This window comes from Oncorhynchus mykiss, chromosome 7, assembly GCF_057628025.1.
Source record: "Oncorhynchus mykiss isolate SJ-2025 chromosome 7, ASM5762802v1, whole genome shotgun sequence".
NCBI lineage: Eukaryota > Metazoa > Chordata > Actinopteri > Salmoniformes > Salmonidae > Oncorhynchus > Oncorhynchus mykiss.
This window is the reverse complement of record NC_143028.1, coordinates 43,024,904-43,039,161: the sequence shown is the minus strand read 5'-3', so window position 1 is coordinate 43,039,161 and position 14,258 is coordinate 43,024,904. Positions and strand designations below refer to the sequence as shown.

The window sequence follows — 14,258 nt, the reverse complement described above, 5'->3', positions numbered from 1 at the left end:
GGCAGAACTGAAAAGGCGTGTGAGCAAGGAGGCCTATACAAACCTGACTCAGTTACACCAGCTCTGTCAGGAGGAATGGGCCAAAATTTACCCAACTTATTGTGGGAAGGTTGTGGAAGGCTACCCAAAACGTTTGACCATAATTTAAAGGCAATGCTACCAAATACTAATTGAGTGTATGTAAACTTCTGATCCACTGGGAATGTGATGAAAGAAATAAAAGCTGAAATAAATAATCCTCTCTACTATTATTCTGACATTTCACATTCTTAAAATAAAGTGGTGATCCTAACTGACCTAAGACAGGGAATTTATACTAGGATTAAATGTCAGGAATTGTGAAAAACTGAGTTTAAATGTATTTGGCTAAGGTGTAAGTAAACTTCCGACTTCAACTGTCATTTTTTTTGAAAAGGCACATGTAGCCTACATATCAATGCATACACACAAACTATCTAGGTCAAATGGTGGTGGTGGGGGTGGTGGGTGGCGGAGTTAGGGGTGGTGGTGGTTTGTTGTGGGTGGCAGTGGGTTGTAGTGATGGTGGTGGTGGGTTGTGGTGTTGATGAGTGATGGTGGTGGTGAGTGGTGGGTGGTGAAGGTGGTGGAGGACATGGGTGATGGTGGTGATGGCGGTGGTGAGTGGTGAAGGTGGTGGTGGGTTGTGGTGGTGATGGGTGATGGTGGTGGTGGGTGGTGGTGGTGGAGGTAGCTGAGGATAATAAGGATATGGCCGGAGCCAGACATCCCTGGAAAGAGCAGTAAAATCAGATGATTAAAGTGGACATCAGACTCCCTCCACTCCAAGCCAGCACTAATGGACTAATGGACTTAAAACCGAGAACAGTCCCTAATTGGAAACCAACTGGCTGATCATGAATGTTGTGTGTTTATTGTTTATTATCCAGACTCTGTTTTGGATGTAATTGCGGTTAAACAAATCACAAACAATAACTCAGGCACATTGGCCTCATGCGGCCTCATTTTACATGTGTTGATGGAAACATAAATCTTCTCCATGTGTTCAACTAAATCAAACTGGCCAACCTGGTGAAGGTTTCTCAGATGAAAACAGGGAATCACTTTAAGTTGTGAACCCTGGTGAATCTGGCTGTTTGGGACTGTCTCACCTCATAAAAGAGCTAGAGATAGTCGGAGAGTTTCTAAAGCTCTGGACGTATGGGGGACTCAGTGTGCTGTCAGTGTGCTGCTGTAGCCACAGAGGTTGTTCTCGGTCACCTCTAAGGGTGTTTTCACACTTGGTCCCTCTTTCAGCCAATTTTTGTGCAGTGTGAACACTCCAAAGGAACTCAGACCCTTCAAAAGAGCCCCCAAAGCGAATCGAACTGAAGTGGTTTGAGTTCAGTTCGCTTGAATTCCTCAGTCCGGTTCCCTTTTTAGGGCAATGTGAACCCAACTCTCCCCAGGCTTGGGGACTGCAACACCGTTTCTCCTCCATTAAACCTCACATTGGTCCCACGAAAGAGAAAAGATGATAATGTTCAGGTTTGCAGAAAAACCTTTTTGGGATATTGATTAGAGATTGTCAAGCATGCACAGAAATATGTGTTCATTTTTTGTTCATATTATTTGTTTGCAATATATGATCTACAGGCTAAGAGCACTTCATAAGCAGTTTATTTGATAGTGGGGTTTGAATAGTGTGAGAAGACACCAACATATTGGGTGAGAATCACAACATAGAATAGATTTTCTACCCTGTGTCTTAAAGGGGCAGTAGCCTACGTTGGGAGTACAATATTCAATTTAATTTGTAGTTTTTCTTCTGCTATTTATTCTGTTACCAATAATATTGACGTACATGTTAATAGTATCTTCTGATTACAATTATTATGTCAAATCCTTTAACTAAATGCAATATATTAGCTTCCAAAATATAATCTATTAGCTTCCAAAATGTAATCTATTAGCTTCCAAAATGTAATCTATTAGCTTCCAAAATGTAATCTATTAGCTTCCAAAATGTAAGTACACTTCCAGAAAAAAGGTTTCCAAAAGGCTCCGCATAGGAGAACCCTTTTGGTTGCAGGTAGAATCATTTTTGGATTCAGTTTGAACCCTTTTGGGTTCCATATAGAACCCTCTGTGCAAAGGGTTCTACATGGAACCTAAAAGCATTCTACCTGGAACCAAAGGGGTTTGACCTGGAACCAAAAATGGTTCTTAAAAGGGAACCTTTTCGGTTCTAGATTGCAATTTTTTACTAAGTGTGTAGGTATATCTAGCTGTTCTGATGTAATGGCTTGCCCTGTACTTTGTAAAAACCCAGAGTACATTGAGTGAATGTTGGAAAAATATCCTTTATCCTTTCTAAACATAGAAATGTGAATGCAAAGAGGACACATACCACAAAATAGTGAACTGGCAAAAGAGTTGAGTCCTAATTCAAATGCAAGGGCAGTGTGAATACAAAGGGAACTGAGTTATTTTTTTTACCCCAGAGTTCCTTAAAGAGGACTGAGATCGGTTATTTTAAAGAGGACTATATGTGAAAACCCCCTAAGACGAGAGATAAAGAACTAAATCCCTTCTGCTCTCTTCACTGGCTAGCTGTCACAATGGAACGGCCCAGTCAGCCAAGCGGTGTTGCAGGGAGAAGAGGGCATTTAATACCGCACTGGGCCACAGATGTGATGCACACACCCCCCATGGTTAAGGAACATAACTATTTTACTACAGCTAAAGGCTATAACCGAAGCATGCGCTTGCACACACACACACACCCACACGAACCGCCGGGGTGTCAGTAAACCCAACCATCTGACGCTGAATATGAAGGAGATGAAAGGAGATGAAGGGGTGTTCATTTCTCCAGCAGGGTGGTACAATCCTATGCCTCCCCTCATCCACCCTGCTCCTGTAGTCTGTGTGTTTGTGTGGGTGAGTGAATGAGTGTTTTTTTGCTTTGGTGGAAAATCTGCCCTCTTGCCGACTCGTTGGTGAAAGGCGATTTCAGTAATCCGGGAGTGTAAGCCGCGCGATACAAATGGGCGTGAGGGAGCTCTGTGGTGGCCCAGAGAAAGCTATCTCTGGCCTGGACGTCTGAACAGAGGCAGCACACAGTTTCCAGGAGCATCCTGGAACCATGGAGCTAACATAACTAACCACACTGGCAGAGCTGCCATATAATGCCAACAGGAATGGAGATGGTTTGTCACTTCTAAGACAGTTAACTGGTGAAGCAGCGCTGTGTGTGTGTCCATCTGTCTGTATCCTCTTGTCTGTGTGTCTGGATTTCTGTCTGTGTAGAGTTTTAAGGCGTACCAGACCAATCACGTGGCGCTGCATCACCACTCAAATCATTCTCTTTACCTGCTGAAGGTCCTTGATAGAAACTACCAGTGTGGTGTTCTGTTCAGCCCTTCATAATGATTGTACGAGATCTATTCTACCCTTCTCTTCAGTTGCCTAGGTGAGTGACCCTTAGACAAACGTGGGATGTCTGGCTAGAAGATGTCTTTGGCTTTGGCTCAAATAAAAGTAAAAAGCCTTATGATCCGCGGGAGTGAAAACAGGGCTTGAGTTGTTATTATCAGAATTGACGATTAACTAATTTCTAGTTTACAACACAGGCATTAGCGACTACCAACTGAGAATAGGATATATACAGCAGCTTTTTAACATTTCAAAAAGACAACTTCGACTTAACTGCACATCAGTAGTTCTTGATAAGTGTGATAACTGTCACTCACTCTGACAAGCATTTGTGGGAAGGGTCCTCTAGAGTTTTCGGGCACATTGATTGGTGGGATGACCCAGTCTCGCTTCTGTCGTCTCAGACCATTGGCAGAAGAGCTTCTTTGATGTTTCCGTGGAAACTTGATAACCCTGGGATTAGAGTCCCAGGCCCTTGCAATCATATCCTCCACTCCAATCTGAAAAGACAAGAAATCAACACATACTGTACATTGGCTGACCTACAGTATTCAACAATAACTTGAGCCAACTACACAATGTAAAGTCTCAATAGAAAGGACTGGTGTCAATTAATTATTAGTTCATCTTCTAAAAGTGTAGAGTATTGAAAGTACAGGTGACTAATCCGTCATGAAAATCAACCTTGTCAGGTGACAAGGAACATAATAAAACATCTTTTCACTGTTTCTTGAAGATAATACAACAATGAATGAAAATAAATAAATTGTCCAATTTAAATACAATCCATGCTTTTGACTCTTCACCTTAACGCAATTGGCAAATCACCGAAGAGGACCCAGCCTTAGCATGAATTTCAGGTATTAGTCCTGCAGAAAGCTTACCAATTGCCTCTGCACAGTCCACAGAGGTTGACTTCTATGTCTTTATCCAGCAAAAATCTTCTCAGTCTGAAAAATCACAGTTGGATGTCTCCAACTTGACCTTCTGAGTCTCAGAACTATCCTGCTCCGTGTGACGCATTCCGTGACATATCCCCCTGAAAGAGGCCTTACTCCAAATGAAAATGGATTGATGAAATATCACTTCAATAACAGCAAGATCAGAATGTTAGGAGGACCAACAGTCATCCTGCAGTGTGTGAGATCATTGGCGATTCACTGCTATTATAAGCAAAGACTAGTTTCCCAGAGCATGAGGCCTAGTGGTTAGAGCGTTGGACTAGTAACCGAAAGGTTGCAAGTTCAAATCCCCGAGCTGACAAGGTACAAATCTGTCGTTCTGGCCCTGAACAGGCAGTTAACCCACTGTTCTTAGGCTGTCATTGAAAATAAGAATTTGTTCTTAACTGACTTGCCTAGTTAAATAAAGGTTAAAAAAAAAAAAAAAAAAAAAAAATGTACGCATGTAAATATTGTTAGACAAAAGAGGAGAATAAAATAAACATGTTTTTAATTATACTGAACAAAAATGATAAAACGCAACATGCAACAATTTAAATGATTCTACTCAGTTACAGATCATAGGAGTAAATCAGTCAATTTAAATTCATTAGGCCCTAATCTATGGATTTTGCATACACGGAAGGGAGCAGTTCTGGTTGGGGCTGGGAGGGCAAAGGCCAAGCACACGCACTGGGGAGCCAGGCCCAGCCAATCAAAATGAGTTTTCCACCACAAAAGAGCTTTATTACAGACAGAAATACTACAGAAATACTACAGTTTCATCAGCTGTCCGGGTGGCAGTTCTCAGATGATCCCACATGTGAAGAAGCTGGAATATGGTGGTCCATGTCTGGCGTGGTTACACCTGGTCTGCGGTTGTGAGGTCAGTTGGATGTACTAACAAATTCTCTAAAACGACGTTGGAGGCGGCTTATGGTAGAGAAAGTAACATTAAATTCTCTGGCAACAGCTTTGGTGGACATTCCTGCAGTAAGCATGCCAATTGGGGCGGCAGGTAGCCTAATGGTTAGAGCGTTGGACCAGTAACAAAAAGATTGCTGAATCGAATCCCCGAGCTGACAAGGTAAAAATATGTCGTTCTCTCCTTGAACAAGGCAGTTAACCCACTGTTCCCCGGTAGTCCATCATTGTAAATAAGAATTTGTTCTGACTTGCCTAGTTTTAAAAAAGGTAACATTTAAAAAAAATTGCACGCTCCCACAAAACTTAAGACATCTGTGGCAGTGTTGTGTGACAAAAACTCCACATTTTTGAGTGGCCTTTTACTGTCCCCAGCACAAGGTGCACCTGTGTAATGACCATGCTGTTTAATCAGATTCTTGATATGCCACACCCGTCGGATGGATTATCTTTTTTTGGGATCTTTTATTTCAGATCATGAAACATGGGACCAAGACTTTACATGTTGCGTTCATATTTTTGTTCAGTATACAATACACTTTAACTAATCTTAATCCCTCATTTGATTTTGGGGATTTTTTCTTTCATGTTTTATCTCCTCATGTTAACAGGTACATCGCACACTGGTGTAAACACATTGTAAATCTGTCCCTATGTGTTTATAAGACATACTGCATACATTGGTAGACCTCTGGGAAGTGTATATGGTATCTATCCAGTGAGGGTTGCTGTGTCCTCATGCCTGAGATGGTAGTGTTTGTGTGACCCAGTGATCCTGCTGTTTCTCCTGCTCCCCACAAACAGAGACATGCATGCTGCTGTAGACTTGAAGCCAAGCAGAAATCCTTCTGTTAAACCTACTCAGAGGACACGCACACACCCAACTCAAACTTGAATCACCGGCGGGCAGGTCAGCTTATCCATACACATACGGTTTGTCAGACAGAGAGACAGATGCAAGCTAAACCTGAGCAAACATACTGTATATTTCCCCCCCTTTGTTTTAATTCTTCACGGCTTAGTGGATTTGACTACAGGGCTTTACAGCAGGCCTCCTGATAGCAGCAGTGATGAAGGTAGCCCGGCAGGAGAGAGAGGGGAGAGGGGGGAGAGTGAGGGATAGGGGACCAGATGTGGTGCCCAGATAAGATAACTCTCGCTTCAGCTCTGCTCATCCACAACACTCACAGGTACCAACACAGGGGCAGTGGTGCGAGATGCGAGCGTGCCATTACTTTCATGGGTGGCAGGTGGAAGTAGTGTGTGCGCGTGCATGCGTGAATTTGTGTGTTTGACATAAACAAAGAGAAAGGAAATAGGGGGAAGAGAAAAAAGACCAATAAAATGTGAAATCCTATATTGATAGAAAGCAGAGAGGGTGGAGTTGATATGTAAAGATGCTGCTATGTGAGGATGAGTAAGGATGGTACCCATGATGCTCCAAGGCTTCCCTGCCTCTTGCATAGAACCTCTTTTTCTACCCCATGTGCTTCCTCCCTGATAAAGTCCTTATCGGCACCTCCGATATCTGTTGAATAACTCACACAGTACTGCTGCTCGCCATCATTATCAAAACCTTAGTCTGCTGACGAATGCAGGACATCAGGGCCGCTGATAATGGGGTCGATGCATCTGATCGCTGTTGCATTGGCAAACTCCCACATTCCTCTAAACGCGGTGCCAGGCAGCCACAACAGAGCAAAGAGCCTGTCTATGGATGATACCACTGCAGTGTATCCACGTGACTCACACTCCAAACAGCATGGCAAATTATAGCCCTGCGAAGCTGGCACAATGACAAACATCACCACAATTAGAAAGAAAAAAGGGGAAACTGGAACAGGCTCTTTGTGCTGTGAGAAAGGTGTGTGTGTGTGTGTGTGTGTGTGTGTGTGTGCGCGCGCAAGCAGGGATCTTGGAGTGTGAAATCAGTCCCAGAACCACCCGGAGCTCCCTAGGCCCAGAGCTAGCGGGCTGGCCAGCTGGCTGCTCTCTCCTCCCAGCCAGGCTGCATGTCACTGGGGCATCAGTCAGCCCCGCAGCCCTGGAGCTGACATCTGGAGGTTGTCATTCTGAAGAGCAGGAGGCAACACTAAACAGGGCCTTTCAATTACACAATATCAAGTATGTGCTCGTTTCCCTTCCTACATTCACTGTTGATCTTGAGCTGTTCTATTGCTCCTTCATTCTCCCACGCTTATTCTCTCCGACGAGGCCTGATCAGAGCAGTGGTCCGTGGTGAACAGGGGGGGCGACGGGCAGGACAATCAAGAGAAGACGGGTATCCCAAATCTGACCTCTTATAGAATCAAGGGAATTAAAGAAGGCTGCTATGACTATTGATACATTCCTCTTGTGGATGTAGAACTGGGCTGCAATCACAACATAGACTAGTCATCATGACCTTCACTCTCAGACCCTGTATTGCCACCTCACCGACCAATAAGACCCTAGGTCCTAAACCCCTCCCCGCTACTGTACGGGTCTCTGCTCTCTAATCTAACACATACAGGTATTCTGGTGAAGGGGGATAAAAGTAAGACTCAGTGTACTGGTGCATAACGGACTCTCTGCCTCTAAGCTGCAGGAGAAGGCAGACCAGAGCAGCATGAAATTAGCAGGGGGTATGTGCATACAGACTCAGTGGACATGTAGGGCACCATAGCCTGAGTACCTGGCAGCCAGAGTGGCACTACTAATGCCTCATACTCTTAAACAGGAGCTAGACAAACTATGTTCACAGATATAAATGTGCATCCAATATAAACAGATACGCTCTAATGCACACACCAACACATACCAAGCACTATGCACAGTTCATCTAGGAAGAGGTAAATCAAGCCAACTATTAATATAACATAATAACAGGAGTCCAATGAGTCCCTGTACACATGTCTGCTCTGAAACGTAATATATGCAATTACCTGGTAATGGAGCCGTCTATCTTTTAAATCACCTAATATCTTTTGGCTGGTTAAGCACCTTTTAAAATTGTACTGTTGTCATTACATGTTGATTATATTTTGGTGTCTGATTGTTCTTCCCTCTCCCTTTCAACACTATTGACTCAGAGATAGTGGCTCAGATGACAGAGGGGCTCAGATGAACTCCGCCACAGCATTTCACACATTTCAATGTCTGTGCCCTCACAACATTCCTGTTTCAGTCAATACTTTTATAACCTCAATCTGCTCCTCACTGAGTAGGAGACATCTATTTTTGAAACTGGGAGCAAGCAATTCTGTATTATCGTTCCGTATACAATAATCTTTTAATCAATACTACAGAACCCTCAAACTCACCTCTGGACCTCGAAGCCAGTTCCAGTCATTTCGTTTTTTCATTGTTCCCCTCTCAGCAGGGACTGATTTAGACCTAAGACACCAGGTGGGTGTAATTCATTATCAGGAAGAACAGAAAACCAGCAGGCTCCGGACAACAGCATCCCCAAATGAAATGAGAAAACAGTTGTGGTAGAATGCTGGGGTAGAATGCTGTTCCACAGTGGCTTTGTTGTTGTTGGTGAATTTGAGTTTAATTGCTTTACCTCTCCAAAGGAAACAGAAGAGGGAGTGAGGGAGGGTGGACACGACATTAGGAGGGCCAGGGATGTGAGGACAGGAATTAGGAGGGCCAGGGATGTGAGGACAGGACATTAGGAGGGCCAGGGATGTGAGGATAGAACATTAAGAGGGCCAGGGATGTGAGGATAGAACATTAAGAGGGCCAGGGATGTGAGGACAGGACATTAGGAGGGCCAAGGATCTGAGGACAGGACATTAGGAGGGCCAGGGATGTGAGGACAGGACATTAGGACGGCCAGGGATGTGAGGACAGGACATTAGGAGGGCCAGGGATGTGAGGACAGGACATTAGGAGGGCCAAGGATCTGAGGACAGGACATTAGGAGGGCCAGGGATGTGAGGATAGGACATTAGGACGGCCAGGGATGTGAGGACAGGACATTAGGACGGCCAGGGATGTGAGGACAGGACATTAGGAGGGCCAGGGATGTGAGGACAGGACATTAGGACGGCCAGGGATGTGAGGACAAGACATTAGGAGGGCCAGGGATGTGAGGACAGGACATTAGGAGGGCCAGGGATGTGAGGACAGGACATTAGGAGGGCCAGGGATGAGAGGACAGGACATTAGGACGTCCAGGGATGTGAGGACAGGACATTAGGACGGCCAGGGATGTGAGGACAGGACATTAGGACAGCCAGGGACATGCACGGCGCTACACCGGGGCTAGGGCGTCTATAGCCCCGTCACAAATCTGTGTAGCCCCAGTAAGGCCCCCTCAAACGTTTTAGTATTTTTACATTTTTACATAAAGAAATATGAAAAAGTTAATAACCAGCCATTTTGTTCCCAATCAGATCCCTGGCTGCATGGGTGTGTACCCTATGACGTGTGTGTGTGTGTTTGTGGTGGTGGTGGGAGGGGAGTCTGGTGTGTGTGCTCGCGCACATTAGGCTATGTTATGTGAGCTAACTTCTAGCTAGCTAGTTGCCCATCTCGCCCAGTTGCAATGGACCGTTTTCTGATCAAGAGAAGAGTGCGGGTAGGAATTGAAAATCCAAACCCTGTCTCCGAGGGGGCCAAAGAAGAAGAGGAAGATAAGAAAGATGAGTCGGCGAGAGAAACTCGTGAGCCACGACGTGAGGGAGCACCAGAGCAGTTTATCGCTGCTAGCTGCTCCACAGCCACCATTAGCTGCACTGTTAGCACAGCCACTCTGATTTAAGCCAGTCACCTGTTGAAGAACCAAGGCGCCCTCTTCTTTGGCGTTATCCAGCCACAAAAGTTAGACAGCAGGATCGCTACTTCAATCGTAGATGGTACGAGGATTACAAATGGTTGGAATATTCTATTTCAAAGGACCGTGCTTTCTGCTTTGCATGCGGCCACTTGCAACGTCCAGGAAACCGTGGTGGAGAGAAGGCGGCATTTACCCACGATGGCTACCAGAACTGGAAGAAGGCCACACGTTTGTTTAAGTGACAGTGTGGAATGAGTGGACTATTCAGAAAGAGTCTGGCTCAACAATATGCAACACTCTAAGTGACGGACATTCTAAACTAGTCAGAGAACAGAGAGTATATGAGAGCAGTTGTGGAGTCATTGCGTTACACTGCCATACCAGGGACTTTCACAGAGAGTATATGAGAGCAGTTGTGGAGTCATTGCGTTACACTGCCATACCAGGGACTTTCACAGAGAGGAGACATAGAAAACGACATGGCTGTCAACCAGGGAAACTTCCTTGAACTTTTACAGTTCATAGGCAAATTCGACAAAACAGTTGCACAGAAAATCTCAGGTGATACTCGAAACGCTAAGTACATGGATCATGAAATACAGAATGAAATACTGGGCAAACTCTCGACTCAACAACCTCGCCTGCCTGTCCATACACGCAGAAAGAACCAAGGCCCTGGATGTCCAGAAGATTATAGACTCATTTGCACTGAACCACAACAGACGCATCGTCCTTCTATAAAAAAAAACACTTGATGAGTAACTGAAAAGCCTTTTATTTACAGACAGAGCGTGCTTGTCCGGTGGTGGGAACATGATTCAATCACTCTGATATGGATGGAACAAGAAGACGCAGGCATATTGTCGGCCAGTCGGCCTTCAAGTATTTTTGCAATAGAAATATAATGGCTAAGATTGTGATGATAGCCAGCTCATTTCACACCATGTGTGCACAGCTGACAGGCATATGGTAAACGCACTTCTCGATGTGGCTGCAGTGTAGATATTATTCCTTTAATTTCTGACGTTGTGATAGACACAGCAGGACGCATGTATACAGTGGGGCAAAAAAGTATTTAGTCAGCCACCAATTGTGCAAGTTCTCCCACTTAAAAAGATGAGAGGCCTGGAATTTTCATCATAGGTACACTTCAACTATGACAGACAAAATGAGGGGGAAAAAAATCCAGAAAATCACATTGTAGGATTTTTAATACATTTGCAAATTATGGTGGAAAATAAGTATTTGGTCAATAATAAAAGTTTCTCAATACATTGTTATATACCCTTTGTTGGCAATGACAGAGGTCAAACGTTTTCTGTAAGTCTTCACAAGGTTTTCACACACTGTTTCCTGGTATTTTGGCCCATTCCTCCATGCAGATCTCCTCTAGAGCAGTGATGTTTTGGGGCTGTTGCTGGGCAACACGGACTTTCAACTCCCTCCAAAGATTTTCTATGGGGTTGAGATCTGGAGACTGGCTAGGCCACTCCAGGACCTTGAAATGCTTCTTACGAAGCCCCTCCTTCGTTGCCCGGGCGGTGTGTTTGGGATCATTGTCATGCTGAAAGACCCAGCCACGTTTCATCTTCAATGCCCTTGCTGATGGAAGGAGGTTTTCACTCAAAATCTCACGATACATGGCCCCATTCATTCTTTCCTTTACACGGATCAGTCGTCCTGGTCCCTTTGCAGAAAAACAGCCCCAAAGCATGATGTTTCCACCCCCATGCTTCACAGTAGGTATGGTGTTCTTTGGATGCAACTCAGCATTCTTTGTCCTCCAAACACGACGAGTTGAGTTTTTACCAAAAAGTTATATTTTGGTTTCATCTGACCATATGACATTCTCCCAATATTCTTCTGGATCATCCAAATGCTCTCTAGCAAACTTCAGACGGGCCTGGACATGTACTGGCTTAAGCAGGGGGACACGTCTGGCACTGCAGGATTTGAGTCCCTGGCGGCATAGTGTGTTACTGATGGTAGGCTTTGTTACTTTGGTCCCAGCTCTCTGCAGGTCATTCACTAGGTCCCCCCGTGTGGTTCTGGGATTTTTGCTCACCGTTCTTGTGATCATTTTGACCCCACGGGGTGAGATCTTGCGTGGAGCCCCAGATCGAGGGAGATTATCAGTGGTCTTGTATGTCTTCCATTTCCTAGTATTCCTAGTATTCCTAGTATTGCTAGTATTGCTCCCACAGTTTCTTCAGATTTCTTCAAACCAAGCTGCTTACCTATTGCAGATTCAGTCTTCCCAGCCTGGTGCAGGTCTACAATTTTGTTTCTGGTGTCCTTTGACAGCTCTTTGGTCTTGGCCATAGTGGAGTTTGGAGTGTGACTGTTTGAGGTTGTGGACAGGTGTCTTTTATACTGATAACAAGTTCAAACAGGTGCCATTAATACAGGTAACGATTGGAGGACAGAGGAGCCTCTTAAAGAAGAAGTTACAGGTCTGTGAGAGCCAGAAATCCTGCTTGTTTGTAGGTGACCAAATACTTATTTTCCACCATAATTTGCAAATCAATTCATAAAAAATCCTACAATGTGATTTTCTGGATTTTTTTCCCGCATTTTGTCTGTCATAGTTGAAGTGTACCTATGATAAAAATTACAGGCCTCTCTCATCTTTTTAAGTGGGAGAACTTACACAATTGGTGGTTGACTAAATACTTTTTTGCCACACTGTATCTAGGGCGTACAAGTACATTTTTTTGCAATAATCACTAAGATTGTGATGATAGCCAGTTCGTTTTACAAGTGTGTGCACAGTTGACAGGCATAGGCTGAATGCATTGCACTTCTCGTTGTGGCTGCACTTAGGATATTAATAATGTCATTTCTGACGTTGTGATAGCTATTTCTGATTTTATTGAAAAAATGAGAACTTCCTTATAAATAAGTCATGAAAATCAACAATTCTCTTAGCACCCCCACATATTGGTCAAGCCCCCCCTTACTCCAGGGAGAGAAAACATCCTGGCGCCGTGCCTGGACAGGGATGTGAGGACAGGACATTAGGAGGGCCAGGTGTGTGAGGACAGGACATTAGAATGGCCCTGTATAGGAGGACAGGACATTAGGAGGGCCCTGTATAGGAGGACAGGACAAGGCTCTTCTAGGCCACATCTTTGAGTCCCGTGAGCCCCTGCCTGTCTGCAGTGCTGTTTGGGTCACACGGTAGGAGGAGGAAACCCTAATGCCATCGGGAAGGACACGCACACATACATGCATGCTCTCTCTCTCTACCCTTCAGTAACCATTCACCTAGCTTTTCTTGGAATTAGAGTCTGACCAAATATAGTGGCTAACCTGTGGCTAACATCAAATAGCCATGGGTTTAGGGTTGTAAAGGGTTAACATGGGTTTAGGGTTGTAAAGGGTTGACATGGGTTTAGGGTTGTAAAGGGTTAACATGGCTTTAGGGTTGTAAAGGGTTAACATGGCTTTAGGGTTGTAAAGGGTTAACATGGGTTTAAGGTTGTAAAGGGTTAATATGGGTTTAGGGTTGTAAAGGGTTAACATGGGTTTAGGGTTGTAAAGGGTTAACATGGGTTTAGGGTTGTAAAGGGTTAACAATATATTGAGCCAGAAAAAGAAGGAGTATGACCATTTGCTGCATGTCTTTCTTGTTTCTGAAAATATTTTTAGTGTCGGAGAAATCCCTTATCCTGAATTATACATTTCCACAATTTAGTTTTTCATGGCAACACATTTAATGAAACAATTTAAATTACTTATGACAACTTTTCTACTGGGGATAACAGCAATTTTCCACTTCGGAATCACCTGCTGACCAAAATTACACACTGCTGCCGGAAAGAAAAGTGTCCGGAAAAGTACCTAGCATAAGTTGTAAGCGATTTCCAACAAAAATGTATCAATTTAAAACATGTAACTGGTTTTCACATTTTCATTTGATTGCTCAAACATAATTATTTCTTGTTCTATTATTGAATCTCTTGCTCCCACGACGTGGGAACATAATTACAAAGTGCTGTTGCCACATCACCTGGTTCCTGCATGCCTCCCTCAGAGTGGAACATTAGCTCAATCAATGTCAATTATTTCATGCCCTCCATTATTGTGCTGGGAGGAGTGGGCAGAATTTTAATCCCAGCTCTGCAATTGCTTTACACAATTCTTGGACGTTTTCTATGATTAAAAGCATGACCTGGAGGGAGCATTAAGCCTCCCACTATTCAACATCTTATTTGAAAAGCAATGTTTGT

The 14,258-nt window shown here is 44.1% G+C and overlaps 1 protein-coding gene across 4 annotated transcripts in view; it reads right to left on the bottom strand.

Moving 5' to 3' along the window:
- Positions 1 to 14,258, bottom strand: part of LOC110527925 (cadherin-4) — a 241,103-nt gene that overhangs the window by 64,851 nt on the left and 161,994 nt on the right. For all 4 annotated transcript variants that reach the window (XM_036983417.2, XM_036983418.2, XM_021609553.3 and 1 more), the window contains one exon: positions 3,714 to 3,896. In XM_036983417.2, coding sequence (XP_036839312.1) covers positions 3,714 to 3,896 — 183 coding nt within the window. The remainder of the gene's footprint in view (positions 1 to 3,713; positions 3,897 to 14,258) is intronic.